The sequence below is a fragment of the Ornithodoros turicata genome, unplaced genomic scaffold (assembly GCF_037126465.1).
Source record: "Ornithodoros turicata isolate Travis unplaced genomic scaffold, ASM3712646v1 ctg00000895.1, whole genome shotgun sequence".
In the NCBI taxonomy this organism is placed as follows: Eukaryota; Metazoa; Arthropoda; class Arachnida; order Ixodida; family Argasidae; genus Ornithodoros; species Ornithodoros turicata.
This window is the reverse complement of record NW_026999412.1, coordinates 61,311-80,343: the sequence shown is the minus strand read 5'-3', so window position 1 is coordinate 80,343 and position 19,033 is coordinate 61,311. Positions and strand designations below refer to the sequence as shown.

General features: G+C 45.8%; 1 protein-coding gene across 1 annotated transcript in view; it reads right to left on the bottom strand.

The window, feature by feature from the left end:
- The window catches only part of LOC135375576 (lactosylceramide 4-alpha-galactosyltransferase-like), a 58,612-nt gene extending 39,821 nt beyond the window's left edge, over nt 1–18,791 (bottom strand). Inside the window, exon 1 of the mRNA XM_064608256.1 lies at nt 18,616–18,791. Coding sequence (XP_064464326.1) covers nt 18,616–18,700 — 85 coding nt within the window. The 5' untranslated portion in view covers nt 18,701–18,791. The remainder of the gene's footprint in view (nt 1–18,615) is intronic.
- Nucleotides 18,792–19,033: the final 242 nt, after the last annotated feature.

Sequence of the window (19,033 nt, the reverse complement as noted above, 5' to 3'; positions counted from 1 at the left end):
TCTACAGAATGCTTTGCTCCTCAGATTCATTAAAACATCAACACTATGTCCGCAATGTACTCTATAAGAGAAGAATTCCAAAACTGCTATAGGCATCCCATTCGCAATAGTTGTTCATCACAATACCCGTAGCTAACAAGACGGTGCGGAGTACGGTCGTAAGACCCCGCAAACGGTGCGGTCAGCGTTTTTTGGCGGACGGAACAACTTTATAAAATCGGTCTCGTCCAATTGAGAGGCATCCTGACGCCATCACGTCCATGGGGCACGGTTATCCGCTTGTGTGATCACCCAAGCGAAGAATCCTTCCGCCATCTTTCTTTGGCAGTTTCAACGTCGAGTCGTAAACGAGTCGTCATATAGGAATAACGAAACGAGGAACCTTATCAACGCTTTGCTATGGTCATAGTGTCTGCTCCCCGTTTGGCTTCCTTGTTGAGGCTATCGTGCTCGTTACGAGCCCTTACGTGCTGTGATGTCACCGCCCTGAACGCACTACAGGTGGTGGTGGTGATAGGGCTTGCCGTTGTCGGCCTCACGTATGTGGGCAACGTCACGACTGACGCCCTGGGGGAATGTGCGTCCTGGGCCGACTTCTTAGGGAACTGTGCCGACATATGTCTGAAAGCGTCTGAGGAAAACCCAGGAAAAACCCCAGACAGCACAGCCGGCACCGGGATTCGAACCCGGGTACCTCCCAGTCTCGACGTGACATGGCCAGCACGCTAACCACTGAGTGGTGGTGGTGGTGGTGATGTTGAAAGGGCTTGCCGTTGTCGGCCTCACGTATGTGGGCAACGTCACGACTGACGCCCTGGGGAAATGTGCGTCCTGGGCCGACTTCTAGGGGAACTGAGCCACGGGAGCTGGTGAACGCACTACAGCTGCCAATGAGGCTGCAATCTTTTTAACCAATGGGGTTGTTTAATTTTACTTGGATAGCTCGCGTGGTTCGTGTTTGACTTGTCGTTGTTACTTCTTCATCTTCTTTCTCGTCTTGATGTGCATCTTCTAGAGAATATCTCACAGCCCTCATGTATCCACTGGTACGAATACCACGAAAGGGAAAGGATGTCCTTTTTGTACACAGTTGTGGAGCAACGCACAGGGCCGGTGCTAGGGGTGTGCGGGGCCTGAGGCAAAGGCACATCGCGGGGCCTGTTTAACACCAACAGTAATGAAAAGATAAGAAATGATAAGATTTTCGCAGTCAGATATTTTAGCAGTTTGGGGAAATGGCAGCAGGAGAGAAGGGTGCGAAATCCTCGGTATAGCTTGTAGGGTTGGCGGATTTTTCTTAAAAGTGGGACTTTTTCTCATCACATGACCGAATGGCACATGACATATTCCTCTCTTTCTTTCGTTATATTCTTCTCTCATTTGCGTGAGATTTTTAAAAATGTAATCCCTGGTTGAGGGCTTCGTGCGCGGAGCCTATGCAGGCGCGGGGCCTGAGGCTGTCGCCTTACTCGCCTACCCTATCGCCGGCCCTGGCAATATATGTTCGTTTCTGTAGAAATTCTGTTTCAGCAAATCTCCGAACGAAGATTTTTAACATTCTGACGAGTGGGTAGACCCACTCGTAAGGAAATGATCTCATTCTATCGTTATTGTACCGAGAGATTACGCCTCTGTCACGTTAACGAAAAGAGCGCGTCATACACCACGTGCTCGAGATCACGAGTGCTTCGCCCTTCGTTGGTCATGAGCCACGTAGGCGATGAAGCATGTGAGCACGTGAACATACTCGTTAAGGCTGGTTCACGCTGTCACGTTTACGCTTGCGTCTACGAGTTACGGGCGCTTACGGTGGGGGTTGCGATGACGACGAAGAGACGGCGCCCGCAAGATCGTTTCCGCAAGGAGTTGAAGCAACTTCAACTTTTCTCCCGCAAGCCCCGTAACCGTAAGCGCAGTGGCCAATAGGATGGCAGCAAAGTTCGGATGCCGCGCAAGCGTTTTGTCTCGCGCGTCTCCTTGCAAAGATGGCGGAGACATTGGATGTCTTAGAAGCTCTTATTCTGCTAGTTGAGAAGTTTCCCTGGCTATACAATAGAAAAAGAAGCGACTACAGGGATGCCACGAAGAAAGAAAACTCATGGATGACAATTAGCGTAGCAGTGGGTCTGTCAGGTGATATCTTTACCCAATGAATCTGTCCGAAGTAGCGAATTGTACGTTGCACTGTCGACGATGGCGTTAAGTTAAGAACATTAACAGTTAACAGTTAAGAACATCGTCAAGGAATGTCTGATTGTCTTCCAAAGCAGCTGGCACCGGGGTGCTCGACGCTGGACGCCATGCTACTCTGTGGCTCTATTTCACTTTTCTTCCGAAGGATGGCGCTCTAGGAGGCCGCTCCTCATTGGAGGAACGGAGCGCCGAAACGTGAACGATGGAGGAACGTAGCCGGCAACCAGATGGGTACTACGTAAGCGCAACCCGTAGCCCGTAAGCGCGAACGTGGCAGTGTGAACCAGCCTTTACGCAGACGACACCGTTGGTCGTTACGCTAGCCAGAGGTTACGCCTTTGTCCCGTTAAAGAAAAAGCGCGTAACGCGTCACGTGAAACGTGTCACATGTTCGTGTTAACGAGAGCTCCGCCTCTCCTTAGCTCGCAAGCGATGGAAGCGATCAAGCCCCCAGAAGGCGCTCGAGGTTTGTGTGTTTTCTGCCGTCAGGCTATATGTTCCAGCTACAGGACATACCATTCCCACCATGCTCTTTTTCCGTGCCTAATGACGCGGACCTCCATGAGCTTCCGAGGAGACTGTGCTCCTCGCTTTAGCCAACATGCATACGAATAAAATTCATTTTCGAAATATCTCTCTTCAGACCACTTCTTGAACGCAATCTCATTTGTACACACCGAGTGTCGTGTCATTTCTACTCCCCCAAGGTCAGGCTTCTTTAATATAGATTCCGTGCATCAGCTCTCATTTTTATATCAGTTACATCTTTTGTATCTGTTTTATATCTGTTACATCTCGCGGAATTCCAGATGCTAGATCCCTAAGGAGAATTAAGAAGCTGTAGAAGTCAGTGGACAGCATACATCACGTTACAGATCACTTCAGAGTTTCAGGAAGTACAGCTCAAAGCAGACTTAACTGGAACGCGACTTTGACCACCGAATCGGGAAGAAAGCCACCCTAACGGCACCTAGGAGAAATGCAGGGAAATAATGTTTCGACTGCCCTGCTTATGGCGAATTCGGGTGGTCATTTTATGGCAGCACGGCATAGAGCTCGGAAATTGCTAGGTCGGCTCATCCTTCTTGAATCAGGGCAGAGTTCGTATACAGTTGGATCAAGCTACGGGCATCGCAGTCGCCCGCGTTAGGGTTCCGTCGTCTGCTAAATTACGTGAGTTCGACGCGGGCCAATGAGGGCACTCGTCACCGTTGCAGTGCGGATATGACGACACCAGATATAGCTGGGCAACCCGCTTCTCGACAGTTTCGAGGCCGCGCGAAAAAAAGTGTTAGCTGGCAAATTCTGCGCAGTCGGAAAGTGCTACGCGAACATGCGAGATTGCTTTGCTTGGAACATGCGAACATGACTGTTCAAGATCTGAAAAAAAAAAAACGTTGCCACGAAATGACCATCCCAATTCGCCATTATGCTGCGAGGGTGTCCGCCTCGGCATGAGTTGTGGACTTGGCATTACCCTTAACTGCGGTTATCATTGCGATACGTTTATTTGGGTGTTAGGCGATTACGTAAAGGTGTATGCTGATCGATATCACGCGGATGCGATGCTGTTATATTATTACCGCCCAAAGTTTGACACCAAATCCGATAAATTTGCCACTATAGACTCCGTGCATCTTCATTCGTTTCATCACAAATCTGAAAATGCCCCACTGAGCGAACGCGGCCACCTTGGCGTGTATCAATGAGATAAAGTCATCGCATCTATGATATATCAGCCGACATACACCTTGCGTAATCACAGCAAACACAAACAAACATGGTGATGATAACCAGAGCTGACGGTAATTCTGAGTCAACAGCTCATCTCAAGGATGGCGACAGCATCCTTGCGATGGACCCCAGCGACACGGTCGCTGCGGCATGGGCATTGCGACATGGGCCCCAGCGGACACGGTCTTTCCAGACCTTGTCGTTTGACTGATGGACGGTTGCCATTTTGCTCTCATAATGGATTGATCAGCCGCCAATATAAATCAAAATGGACTGCATATACCGTAATTAAACGCGCATGAGAACCCCTCAACAGTATTAAGCGCCACCTGAGCCCCAGCCGCATTAACTCCTTCTATGCGTATTAAACCAAAGCGGGATTGGAATGCTGAAGTTAAGAGACGCGTAAACACGCACATTAGAAGTGCGCACGCACGATGCTAAAAACTCTACGTTTCCGAGCATTTTGTTTTTCGTTGCGTGTGTCATGTGTGTGTATGCCCCATCTTTTTCATTGTCATACAGTTTGCCTTTATTTCTCGTAACAGCCGCTAGGGTAGCTCTCTCCACGAGTGCAGCTCCGCAAGTCGAAGTGGCGTTCCAGTTATGTCTGCTTTGGCGGATATGGGTCACTGCCACCCGCGTGTCCAGATCGACCGAAAGCCCAGAGTCTCAGAAAATTTTTTTCGGATGAAATGAGCTTTTGGTTGTTTTGGGACTGCTGTGGAAATGGGCGCTGGGAATGGGCTGTGGAAATCAGGGTCAGGCACAAGAGGCAAGGGTCAATGAGCGAAGTACGCGACCCCTTAAAGGACAACGGAAGCGAAAATAAGCTGCAAAGCTGTTTGCCTAATATTGCGATGTGTAGCAAAACAATCCGGAATTCGACTTAGATTTACATATATTAGTTGAAATGCCGCCACAATCGCGATATAAAAATTGGCCGCGGAGCACTCTGAGGCCCTGGCGAGCGTCCCTGCGCCGCAGTAACAGACCACGGAAGTGACGCACGATGTCTCTCCTGTTGGAGTTCCTGACTTTCATTTCGCGGTTGTTTTGCGATCGGAGGTTGATTTTCGCGACAAGAAAAATTGTACATGCTTGTGAAGTCTTTCCTGGCTGTGCTACTGCATGTTGCCGACTTCCTTTCCTACATACAGGACATAGTGTTCCTTGCACGAACGACACACGGATAGACATCAGAAACACAGCGTCAAACATGGGTGACGTTTATTACAAAGACAACACTACCGAGGCTGGCCCCCAAAATTCATCCGAAGGAAGGTGATCTCATTCTCTCTAGGGGTGAGAGTCTTGCTGCTTACATTGCTCGATGTCTTACCTTGCGTTCGGCCAGGATATGTTTCACAACAAATACGCTCTACCAGTCTGTGGTTGTTTCCGTGGCCGTATTGGCCATTGCCGCTCGACTAGCAATCGAGAGATGCGAAGTTCAAATTCTGCCGATGTCTAACTTTTTTGATGACTGTCATATTTCAACTGTTTCCGAAAGACAGGAATCTTATTCTCGCCGCGAATCCGTCTATGCCTACTTGCAGACAGGTGAAACAAACAAGACAAGTAGTGCGCAGACATATTGTTGACGAATGGTTCAAAACCAGTGTTGCGGATTTGGCCGCTCAAATCGGATTTAAATCAAATCCGCATTTTTTCTAAAGGTAGTAAATCAAATCCAAATCAAGTCCGGATTTAATTTTGAGACGTTAAATCAAATCCTTTTAAATCCGGATTTGTTTTTCCGGACCTAAATCAAATCCGCTTTTAAATCCGGATTTATCGAATCTTTTGACAAATCCGGGAGCCAAAATTCGTGCAGTAGCATTACTAGACCTATAACCGTGTCTACAAATTACTAATACTGCACGTATTCACTAAACAACGCTTAAATAACAGCGTGACGTGGCACAAAGAGCAATAACTTTCGTCTGATTGACGAGGATATAAAGGGCCAACCTATCAATGCGCTGGCCGAAATTTTATTCATATTTTAGGACAAATTTTTGAGTTTAGAAAGACATTTTCGGTCACGCCTGCTCGGCGTGTACCAGACTGTCAGTCACCACGTATCAGCCTGTGTCAGGGGCGGATCCAGACGCTCGGTTTGGGGGGGGGGGGTTTCTTTGTCGGAGCGCGTAGTGGGGGAGGGGGGCGAGGGAAATTCAATGTATAAAGTGACGTTTTGGGGGGGCGATTGGGAGGGGGCAATTTGACGAGTTGCTTCTACTTACAGCCGTATGCTCGCTCTACCACTTCTAGAGTTCGCGCGCCCCGTGCGGGCAACGGGCATGCCGAGCGTGCTCCCTCTTAGAGGTTGAAGACGCGCAGCCATTTCGGATCGTTGGGATCGTTGAATGTGGATGTTGTATTTCACGCGCGACCAGCCGCCGTACGATTAGCCGGAAGCTAACACCGGCCGCGTCTTGGAAGGCATAAGTACTTTCCCCAGAGCTAGGCAGTCCCGAGCATTGCTCGAGCCCAGAGCTGCGTCGGCCTGCAGTGTGATAGCATTAGATTCCTCCTCACGAAAAAAACTCGTCCTCAGTCATTTAATTTCCCGTTGGCTCAGACGGCTCTCCTCGCCGGCGCGTAGCCGACAGCTGGCCACTCCGCCGCGCGGAATTGCGCAATGCCAGTGGAAGAGGGGCGCAAAGGGAAGCCCAACGAACATACATGTAATGGATGAATGATGGGAGTTGAGTTGAAGGCATCCAGAAAGAAAATAGTAAAACTTTATCGAAAATCAGCCGCACTTTCTGTTGCACTTCCAACACGTAATTCGTTAAGTGCCCTTAAAGTTTTGTTACACCAAAATAGAAAAAGTGATACTGATAAAAATGTATTGAATCGTAGATGATTGGCTCACTCTGGGAGGGGCGGTGCACAACCCCCACCTCCATCATCACGTATCGTGTTGGTGTTGACTCGGGCTTCACGGGGCATGAACAGTGTGGAGTTGGTAGGTATGGTACACTTTCCCAAAAGCGGATTTTGGATCAGGAACCTCCTCGTCATTTAGCACCGGGCGAACACGCCTGAGTGAAGGAATTCCTATCGCGGGCCTAGGCTCAGCTACGCCCAAAAACACACGCCTGCATCGGTTTCTACCATCAGTACTCAAAAGACCACAGGTCGTTGGTTACTATACCCTGAGGGTCACAATTAAATGTATCATTAATAAATCGTGGGACATGTTACGAATACTTATACTAAACATGTAGCCCATGGGTCTATTTTAATGCTGACGTTTCGGGGCTTTGTAAAAATTTTCCTCGCGCAGTACAGGCTGTTGTAATCAAGGAAGAAAAGAAAGGGTATGCGAGGAAGAGTGGCACATCTTGCCATGATTGTCCGTGGGAGTAAGAAAGGCTTGCCTTCCCGAAATCACGAAATGATAGGACGTGATATATTTATTGTTCGTTTTCACTTTGTTTTTTCGTGAATGGGTGTACCCATATGCGTTCAATATGATGGCGAAGACCAAGAATTTCGCGACATGATTTGGCAAGCTTGAAACGAGTCGTGCTGGAAGACTCACCTAGAGGTCCACGGGAAAGGTGCTGTCCAATCGACAGAATAACGTTAACTGCGTTCAAAGAACTGCACCTGGTGTTCCCTCGGTGCGGTGAGGGGAAGTGATTGGAGCAAAACGGCTACTCCTGTCGCTCTGGCGAGAGGACGCCGCTAGATTTCAGACAAGGTCACATCAATTCGCGTAGAATGCGAAACGGCGCTTCGCTCAGTTTCAAATCCATGCATCTTCTGAGGGAGCTTGGCGAAATCCACGCGCAAATCCGCTGAAAAAGGGGCGATTCAATCCAAATCCAAATCATTCGTGGGAAATGCGATTGAATCCAAATCCAAATCATACCTGGAATATGCGATTCAATCCAAATCCAAATCATTAGTGGAAAATGCGATTCAATCCAAATCCAAATCCTGCCTATATTTTTTAGCGCAAATCAAATCGCAAATCAAATCCGCCAGCCCTCCGGTGGATTTAAATCCGGATTTAAATCAAATCCGTGGATTCAAATCCGCAACACTGTTCAAAACAAATCCAGAGGTGCTCATAGGCCTTGACTTGTCAACGAAGTACATCGGACTGAATGAAGGAGCGGCCCTTTCTGTATTTTCACGAAAACGGAAGGCACAAATCTTTACCTCCACTTGGCGTTTCGGCGTACGTCTGATTCCCGCTACGGGGAAAAAACGGAGACGAAGAAGCATGTACGAACCCATCTCTCATAGGATATATCGCCTTCAGACTTCCGCGAGATCTCCGAATTGAACAACTTCAGGCGTTATTCGAAATTCGCCGTGTTTATCCCGTTCATCGGGCAGCCGCACATGGAGCTCGAGAGATATTTGACGTCACGCGCTACTCAGATTTTCCCGCAATGCTTTGCGGCAGCGGGCGCGCGCCATGGGCGATCGTGTCGGGTGGGCGGCCCAGCGCGCTCGTAATCGTCAAAAATATGCCCATCCGTACAGCGTACTCGCAAAATACTAGCGGCACCATAATTCTGCGTAATATTTACACCTTGTTCGGGCCCTTTTTTGCAATGGACAAATTTCGCTTCCGTTGTCCTTTAAGGGGTGATGACGGTATCATAAATCTCGTTTCTGTATCGTTTCGCTGTTGCTTTTATTAATGTGCATTTCGACCTCTTTGGCTTATGTCACACATTGAAAAGCACATGAAGAAACGAGGAGAACGGTATCAGTCCCAAAGACGACAGGAACGATATCGCGAGCCACAGTACCATCGATTCCACTTTCCATTCCAACTCTTTGTACCGTTGAGCTACTTTTTTATGCTTCGTTTGCGATTAACATTAAGCTTCTGCTGTTTGTGTTATCGCGATTGTGAACAAACAGACGTTGTGCGATTTAAAAACACAAATCGACCAGAAAATGGCCGTGTTTTAGTGACTAACTGCATGCTCATTGGTCGGTACTTGGCGATATTTTGCAACCCTTGCGAGGTTCAAGTCGTCAGGTGCACAAATAACAAAGAGCTTTGTTCAAACATAAGCCAATGCTACAAGAAATGTGAAAGGACTACAGGGCTGTAAAGTGTCAGGAAACTGTGCAATAAACGCTTGGAAACAGTACCATCTCAGACCGGTGACACTTTTATGACACGTGATGGAAAGTAATTTTCCTGGGGCTGGAACATACAAAGGGATAAACACAACACAAGCCTTAAGTTTCCTGTGAACATGAACAGTTAAAATATGGCTGTCATCGAAAAAGTCATACAACGGCGGGATTCGAACCACGCATCTCTCGATTAACCAGTCGAGCGCCTGTCATTTCAATTTTTGTGACATTCCAAATGGGGGTGACACACCTCTCTGCATCACAGTAACGGCTTGGAGACTGTCACAGCTCAAACTTAGGCTTAGAAGCTCATTTAGGCATGTCATACAGGGTGACAGATGCCTCACCGTAAAAAACAAACAAAAAAAAAACAAAAAAAAAACGCGCTCTGTTTGCCTACGCACGGGTTCGTGACACTGAAATTGTGACAGTCGTGGAAAGCGTAGTCTTGGAATAACGAATCGTTCAAAGAACTGACTCCTTCATATATATATATATATATTTTTTTTCTGTTTCTTCGACCGTAAAAAATGGTAGCGGCAATCCGGCAGCTTGAGTGCGCCAAGTCTATTCTGTCGGCGGCGGCGCACCGTATACTTCGATACCGGCGGCGCCGCGCCGATATGCTTCGGTCGGTGCTGACCCAGTAAACCATTCATATCCACAGGACATCCCCATAAGGTCGCGAACGTCCTGAATATCGGGCCAACCATGCGATATCTACTGGATGTCTTCGAACGACATTCGCGTTTCGGTTTTACCCAGTAAATAACAGTCGTAAATAATCGTCCTGGTGTATGCCCTGGATATTTGACTGGAAGAAGCAGCCTGGAGATCCCTGGGATATCCATGTAAGATCCAGTACACGAGATTTTGGGCACTGGTTGAACGTCACAGGAACGTCGCCAGGACCTCGCTGGGAGATATACGGATAAATGTGAAGTTTATGACATCTTGTTCTGACAGCCACATTTTTGTTCTGCTGAAAGCAAGCACAAACTTCTGTAAACGCTAACTGGATATGGGGGAGCGAGTAAAATCGTTATATATTTTTATCGCTCGCGAGCTGCTAGCCGTGAAAGTATTTATCTATGCGTAACGCTCGTCAAGCAACAGTGGAATTATATGACTGTTACAGCTCAACTATGCAGCTAATCACATTATAGACGATAGCTTGAATTAAAAACACAGTATTTGTCAGGGAGGAATGTGAGACACGTTATTGGTTATACCTTGACTCTGCAGATACGTGAGCTACTTACAAAGACAGCCCCTTTCACCGTAACAAACTTTTTACGCCCAATACACTAAGAATGAACGTGGCCCAACAACTTGTACTTCTGTATATGCTCCGGCCTCCGACCAAAAAGGGAGCCTGCTGTTTTTTAGCGTTTTTTGGGGGTGAGAGCATTTTTAACAATAACACCTTAAATAATAACCTTGGGCTATGATACTTTAATATACTTACTGATCAAACTACACAGAGTATCAAAACTACTGAATTACGGAGTTTTTATACTGGCACCGTACAATATCCAGTGGCGTAGCCAGACCTCAAAGGTAGGGGGGGCTCGATACGAAAACTCCCCCCCCCCCCCGCTGATCCTGTGTCGACAACACACACATACTTGTGCACACTGCAAACTGAGGATTAAAAAAGGGAACGAAAATAGTTGATTTAGACGTTCACAGTACGATTACATGTATAGGCTGTCATGACTAATGAAGTGGTGTCACGAGATTGGAAGTATTTTGAAAAGCTCATACTTTGAAAACCATTCAAGGGTGCTTCTTCGATAGACGCCATGAACTGCAAGAGCTTTCGCGATAGTCACACTGGTCCCCCCCCCATATATTATGTTCTCGGATTTGCACGATTTGTGTGGGTCGGTCCGTGGCAGGTAGGGGGGGCTCGAGCCCCCCCCTAGCCCCCCCGTGGCTACGCCACTGACAATATCCACCTCATATCCACATGTCCATGAAAGACATTGTCTGGAGCTTCCTAGGATCAGAAAACAGGGGTAAAGTCCAGCTCCCATGGGTATCCAGTGGATGTAAGTTGGACCCTCACGAAAATCCACTAGATCTCCAAATATCCATATGTTAGGGCGTCGTATGCACGTGTGTGTGCAGTCGGTGGTTTGCTAGGGATATTTCTCCATTACAGTTTACACTTCAGATAGAGCACAGGTCCGGTGTTGACCGGTGCTGGACGATGTGGGACAAACGTACAAGTACACTGTGGCGATGTGAACATGGTTGTAGCACTGTTGAATAATTACAAATCACGTCTGATGATTTGAAGCACTTAAGTTTCAGCGTCTTTAGCTGCAGAATATCATGAGTATACGTATATCGAGAACATCGGACACACTGTATACTACGGTGATGCACTGAACCATGTCAGAGCTTCACAACCCGTTTGTCATATTTACTGTCCGCTCATAGCTACAACGTATACATCAATCGGTAATAATTGAAATGGAAGTCGACTTGAGGCTTGCGTTGTGTTCCACTGCTGTGTGTGTCTACCTCAGAACAGTTACAGTACTTTCCATCATGATTGCTCGTAATACGCGTATATCCGCCTTCTTTATAACTGTTTGAAAATTTGCTACTATACGTATTAATTATTTATGCGATAAGCTGCTCCTCTACTTATAATATGACAAGGAACCAGGCAAGATGGTGATGATGTACGTCCATAATCAACCCTGAGACCGAGGAGCACAAAACAGACGACACGACACAAGAGGCAACAGGCAAACTCGTGTCGTATCGCCTCTTTTGCGTCCCTCAGTCTCAGGGTTGACAATGCATGTACGTCCTCTACTTAGAATGTTGCGTTGTCCCAACATATGAGACGGAAATATCTTTGTTGGAATTACACACGCAGACGTTCGGTCATATATGGAGTCTATTTTACACAAGCTGTAGTTGTCCTCTCTCACCTTTGCAACGCCCCTTCACCTCACCAAAACCGAAACCTTTCACCTAAAAAGCCTTTCCCACGGTGCAACTCGTGGAACATCGGGGCGGCGGCGCACACCTCCATGAGCAAGGAACGGGTACGTGGTTGTTACATTCGGTTCCGGTTCTTCGAAATGGCGCAAGTTTCTACGAGAGCTCCAACACCTTGTCGGACGTTGCGAGTTCCGACCTCCTTGTCGCACATAGTCGTGCATGGCATATATATGTATTTGGCAAAAAAAAAAAAAAAAAAGCTACCTACCTAGCTACTACTAACGGCCCTTGTGAGTGAGGGGCGTGCATAAGTGTGATTGATCGATTGATTGAATGAACGACCTTGTGAGTGATTAGCTTTTCGTATTATGTGTCCGGCAGGCATGGGATTTGTACATCATGCATGTGCCAATACACCCTCTTTAAGTATTGTTCCGTTGGTTTGATCTAATAATTAGGAGTAGATATACACGAGTGTGGCAACATGCTGCACGTGCCACAGGGTAGGACTGCGGATAATTTGGACTTTTGACGTGCGCCGGAAAAATAGTTTTTCATTTAATTCTCTTAAGCGCGTAACTATAGGGGAGTCCTCATAACTGCATGATTCTCCGCAGAACTATCCTGGATTTCTGTGCAGACCGGCTAATTCACTGCGTGCTATAGGCAATGGCATCTGCATACATGCGTGTGAAATAAATTCATGTTCCGCGTGCACCTGCCTTCCATGTCCGGTAACCTTAGCGATTATGACGTTGATCGTGCTCATTCGAATGCAATTTTCAGAGATGTAGGTTCACACCAGCGCTGGCACCAACGAGGTTTCCGCATTTTTTTTCTCAATTGTTCTTTCCCAAATGACATAATGTTCTCCAACTTATTTACCCTTTGTTTTGTGCAGCCATGGGCTGACATGCATGTATACTCTTATCATCATACCTTCTATAGAGCTCAAGTTAGCCGCATGTGCGTGTGTTGTTTTTAGTTAATATAGTGTTGCCCCCTCGACAGTCATCGTGTACTCATTACTTCACACGCAATGTGGCGTGCATAAACTTGTCGAAACTCGGCATTGCTTTGACTCCTCCCCCTTACGTCTTTAGAGAAATATGTATGATCTCAACTTAGAGGGTTTTGTTCAGGGGCGGAACCAGATCTTCGCTTAGGAGGCGAGATGCCCCTTTCTCGAAGCGCGTTGAGAGAGGGGAGGGGGGTTGATCTTCTTTTCCACTCGATTCGCCGCTGGTCTTGCGTCACACACAAAACTGCAGTTATCTCTTTCGATATGGTATATGGTGTATTTCCTTTTGCACTCCTGCGATTCATTTGATTGTGTTGCAGCCAGTTGAATGGCACTCCATTCTTCAACAGTTGGCATGCGTATTTTGAAAGGGACCGAGGCATCTAGGTTTGCGCACCAATTTATAGCGATTCGCTAGTGAAGAGAAAGTGCTTAAATATGCTTACATCGAGTAACGACTGAGTACAGAGTGCCTTGAGAAGGGATCAAGCGACCAGCACGAATCCAGAAAAGAGATAAAAACTTCCAGAACTGCTGAAACTTTTCGAAATAACGGTACATATCTCATAGAAGCGGACAAAGAGCGATGCCTCGTTGCAATGACAATAGAAACTTATCTTGAAAACGACTACCAAGAACTTTCAACCCGCAAGATTGGACGTTGAAGCGTGTGAAATACCCTACTCAATACGTTGTTACTTCCAACAACTTCCCGCAGATGATACACATTGTTGAACATATCGGGCAATCCCTCTGTAATATGCATTGTAACTCAACTCGTACATTTGCTGCAAACGGCCGCCGTTTTGTTAAGCGATGCCAATCCGTCGTAGCTGCGGAATAAAAGGAACCAACTCAGAGCGTGGTCGTTTAAGCGAAATTGCGCGTCCTACAACTAATGCGCATGCGCGACACTCAGACCCAAGGTTTCATTAGGGTGAAAATGTCGCTGGATACTTTAGAGCACGTACGTTTCGGTGACGGACATTTCGGAGAACGGACACTTAGATGCATAGACAATGCGGTGCACAGACAGTTCGGTGCGCGTTCTTTTTGCCGGGCAAAACGAAAAGAAAAAAATACAGCAATCACGTTTATACAAAATGAATGTGGCATGTTGTGCGACACAGTTTAAGTGTACGCTGAATGAAACACTCAGTTGTTTTTTGTGTCACTATTTATTTGGTTTTCCTTTTAATGTACTGGAAGTCCACTTGTGAGAGAGTGTCTCTTTCTGGATATTTTTCGATGATAAACTTGATAAACACTACTCATACGGATACATGATAATTTGAAGATCTCTTGTTTAGCAACGATACGCAAGGACGACACAACTTGCAATTCTTTGCGTTGAAAGCATTTATTACAAGTTCAAGGAAGTACAAAGCTGCGGAACAGAAACGTCAGAAAACACTCCAACAGACGGTAGAATACATACTGTAAAGAATTGCATTTACTCCGGCTAGACGCAGTAGCTTAAAAAAATAAAACACAAATGTTCCACCACCTATATACAGGCGGCATCCTCGGTACACAATGAGCCGAAGCCAAGCTACTTATCTCTCATTGTGTACTGATGATATACTGGCGAGGGTGATAATATATTGTTCTAACTTTTGGCGTCATGGCGGAGAAAACGCAGTTTTTGTTTTTTACAAAAGCGTCAGTGCACTTTCCTCTTTTTAGTCGCCGCTTGTGTGGTTCTGGCTTTCCAAGAAAATGGGAAATAAGGAGGGATCAAAAACCTTCCAGTGTTCGTCATCTGTACAGGGAATACTACAAGAAGAACAGCACCTCACATACACAAAGTAGAACCGCTTTCTGAGATATGACGTACAAAAAGACGCCCAAGCAGCAAAATGTACTGAAAGTCGAGTGCAATAGGGGTGGACGGGTAGGTGGAAGGCCTTGAAAAAACTCGTGAAACTAAAGAGCACTGATAAGACACATACCGTCCACCCCTGTTGCACTCGACTTTCAGTACATTGTGCTGCTTGGGACCTTTCCGATGTTTACCTACACAGGGAATCTCCTTTCCTTGCAGGATTACGCTGTGGAGTCATCCGATAGAATACACCGATAACCTTTGCAGGTCCCATCATATACTACATGCTACTGCAAAATAAAGAAAAAATATTGCGGCCCAAAATTTTCAAGCTTATATGTGCGCCCGCTACATTTCGCGAAGTCAGGGTTAAAAATTGTGGCTGGATTATTCAGGTTATTACATAACCCGGTATTACTCTCACAGTATTTCGTATATGGATTATTTTTATACTTTTGCTCTTGTGAGGCACGCGAAAATTGTACTAGTTAAATCTGTCTGCTGCGCAACTAGTAAATATATTTTTGGAAGTAAATGAATTAGCAATAAATGCCCTCAATTATTACACTCATGCTCCGCTTTTAGCGACATAACCCACTGCCACGTCAGTCCTATACCATGTTTCTATGCTTGTGCACGTGTGTGAATTATTCTACTGTCAAGGAGCTTTAGTCATGCGCGTATTTGGAAAATGACGGAGAAATTTGATGTTTCCCATCCCCACAGCCACAATACATCTCCTGCGACGACAAACACGTTACTATTATGTGTGTCACCAGACACGACACATATAGCTCGCGAAAACGACAGGTCCTCGCATTCGAAGCGCTTTTTCAATGAGATAAGTGCATGAAAGAACACAGTAATTTAGGCAAAATAACATGATTTTTGTGTAATGAAGATGCGCATCCGTGAAAAGCATCAGCGAAAGCTCGCTAAATTTCTAATGTATGGTGAATACGGGAAGGAAGAAATAGCCTCTGCTGTAATTTTTCTTTTTCTTTTGCACCGCCGAACACAATGCGCACAGAGTTGTCCGTGCACCGAGACGTCCGCACCGAAACGTCCCGTTGCCGTCTGTTCTGTAACGCTAGGTGATTTTAAGTTACTTCAGAAGTAGTGTGAGTTGTTGGGGCGTATGTCCGTCACCGTCACGAAAGTGGTTCGCTCCTTAGTACTCTAGGAGCGGGTTGGAAGTTTTTGGGTCATATACTATTGCGATCCCAGTGAAGGCTTCTCGCATTGGAAGAATATTTGGCGCCGGTAGTTCCATTGTGGCACTGCCTGCCTCTGCAGCGACTGCTCTTCGTTTGAAGAGCGTGGGCAGTATACTGTTTTTGAAACGTGATGTGAGCAATTCCGCTTGTTGCATCCTACGATGGTCAATGCCACTGCCATGATCCTTGAGCAAGACGGGCACTGCACGTGTTCTTTGTTTATAGGCGAGGCAGTGTTGCTTTTGTGAAGCGATGCAACGTGGATCAATTAGAAGATATGCAGAAAACAAAAAGGAAAAAGAAGGCAGAAGTAATATCACTGTAAGTGGGGGATATTATACCACATAATGCTTTATCATCACATGAAGTCATCGTTGGCCTTATCACCGAAATACTGGTGCACCATGGGCAAAATGGGCTTGCTAATATAGGCAGTCCATATGGGTCCAATAGGAAGCCTGGTTGCACTTTCCATGTTCGACCAATATTGGGAGCACATGCATGGGGCCGATATTGGCTAACCTGCCAGCCCACATTGAGTCAATATTGGTGAGCTGCCTGGGTAATAGCCCATTACAGGCCTATTGGTCTGTAGCACATTCGCTTATATATAACCTACTACTATTGGACAATCAGGCTACTGTATTAATGAGAGGTTAAAAGAATAGAACAATACCAATTCTAGAACCGCCACAGGTAACTTAGGAATGCGCGTTAAGGGTTGTGTTCCCGAGCTTGCAAGAATGAAAGAAGAGAAACTTTCTCGATATCACAGGCTGGTGGCGAACAATGCGTCGGTGAACCCTAGCTAACTCTAACAAGAGAGGAACTGTGGCAGATTGAGATTCACACTAATCCTGTCTGACTATGTCACTGTGCGTGTGTGTTATCTCCATTTTTCTGTGTGAAAAGTTGGTTAAGCAAGAATGCTTCAAGGTAAATTCATTGTTGATAATAGGAGCCTTGTTTTTTTCGTCGTTCATGTTGTCTACGATTTTGGTTTTTTGCAGACTTGTACAAAATACTGCGCAAAAGTATTTAAAATAAGATACTAAATACTCTACGGAAAAAGTATTTAAAATAGAGTACAAAATACTCAAAACTGAAAGTAATTTGAGTAGAGTACTAAATACTCTAAGAAGTACTTAAGATACTATTTAAAGTACTTTAGTATTAGCAGTAAGTGAAACGCGTATTCTGAACGTGGCCTTACAAATGAAAGGAATAAACTTCATCAGCCATGCATATCTTTCATTTGCAACGTCTTGGTGTCAAGTAATGTTTGGTGAACTTTGGCGAACCCAAGTAAAGTTTGTTGATATGTTCTGACCCAAAACTTCGTAATCCCTCCTGTATGTCGGTTCGGGTCTTTCAACCTCTGGCATGTGTTTATTGCTTTGATGACCAAGTAAACAAATGCCGGGATTATCTTGTACCTAATCCCCTGGTGATTCACATGGCAATATGAATAGGAACGGTTTTCTGACGAAGCTGGCTATTGAGAAGCAAGGCCAGGCTTGGGACCAACCTATTGTACAAGAGGATAAATGACAGATTCGCGAAGTCCCGAAAAAAGAAAAACAAAGGAAAAGAGGGTTAAATTCCAGTGAGCTGAAAATCTCGGCACGGCGGGAACCGTGCTGGATATGGCTTGACGAGGAAGGAAAGTATTTTGAGTACTGAGTAGCAAATACCGAAAAACCTATTTTAAATACATTAAAAATACTTGTCGCAAAAAGTATTGAGTAGAGTACCAAAATACCGGAAAAAGTATTTAAAATACTGTATTTTGAGTACGTACTCAAGATACGTACAAGTCTGGACTTTTTTGCCAAATTGTGAGGGCTCTGGATGTGATGCATAATGAAGCACTGCGCATGCAAAAAAAAAAAAAGACAGAAAGAGAGAGAAAGGGGGAGAGAAAGGATTCAGGCGAAGTAAGAGTGGGATGAACTTGTGAAGTGTTGCCTGAGTACCTTTGATTGATTACCATCACACGAGTGGATTCTGACGAGCTAATGTATGACAAATGACTCCTGTGGCACGCGCACAAGAATCTGGTTTTAAGTTTGTGCAATCTATTATGGTCAAACCCGTGGCTTGGGATGCTAAGATGTTCGGAAACTACTTTGGGTAATTTGTTTAGTTTGTCTGTGCTCTGGACAGTACGTGCATTTGTTCCACCAATGTTTCACCGACATCACTTCCATGTATACAACGTGGGTGTAGAGAAACAAACTTTTAGGAGCACAATAAAACAAAGAAAAGTGAAAGTAAAATTTCACCAGATGATGGGCCTGGGTGTTACCAAAAAAATTCGGTGGTGCACGAAAGCGTCAGACTTAACAATTCCATACAACCCACTTCTTGGAATACGAGTAAAACAAGTGTCTTAGAGGTAACACGTTTCGATGCCGTCACACGTGATGACAAATCTATGCGTCAAAGTAATTGTTGAGACATTTTTTTCATGACGGAATAAAATTATGCCCCTTATTTGGAGCCCCACCCGCACTTCACTCACAATGGCCACTCACCTTCCGAGACGCTAACAAGCAAGAAGCCAAGAAACGCCAGCGAAGCGACGCAAAGCCAACAGAGATGCGTTCCAGCCGCAGCCATGTCTCCACTTCATCAACTGCGTCGCTGCTCATTTAATCTTCCATTACTGACACACAATTGAAGGACATGAGGAACTCGTAAAACGCATATAACATCCCTATGGCCCATCGTAAACGAAACACATGTTGCGGGTTTCTGACTCCCTGTTCAATATTCCACGCTGCTGCTATCGAATTCCTTCCATTGAATGCTCGTGCGGCAGCTAAGATGAATGGACAGCACTACAGGTGTGCGACACCTTCAACGAGTTGTCGTAAATATCTTGCGATCGGTGACATAACGTAATCAACGGAAACTCCAAAGGTAATAAGCTGCCATGTCTGCCCTTTCGCT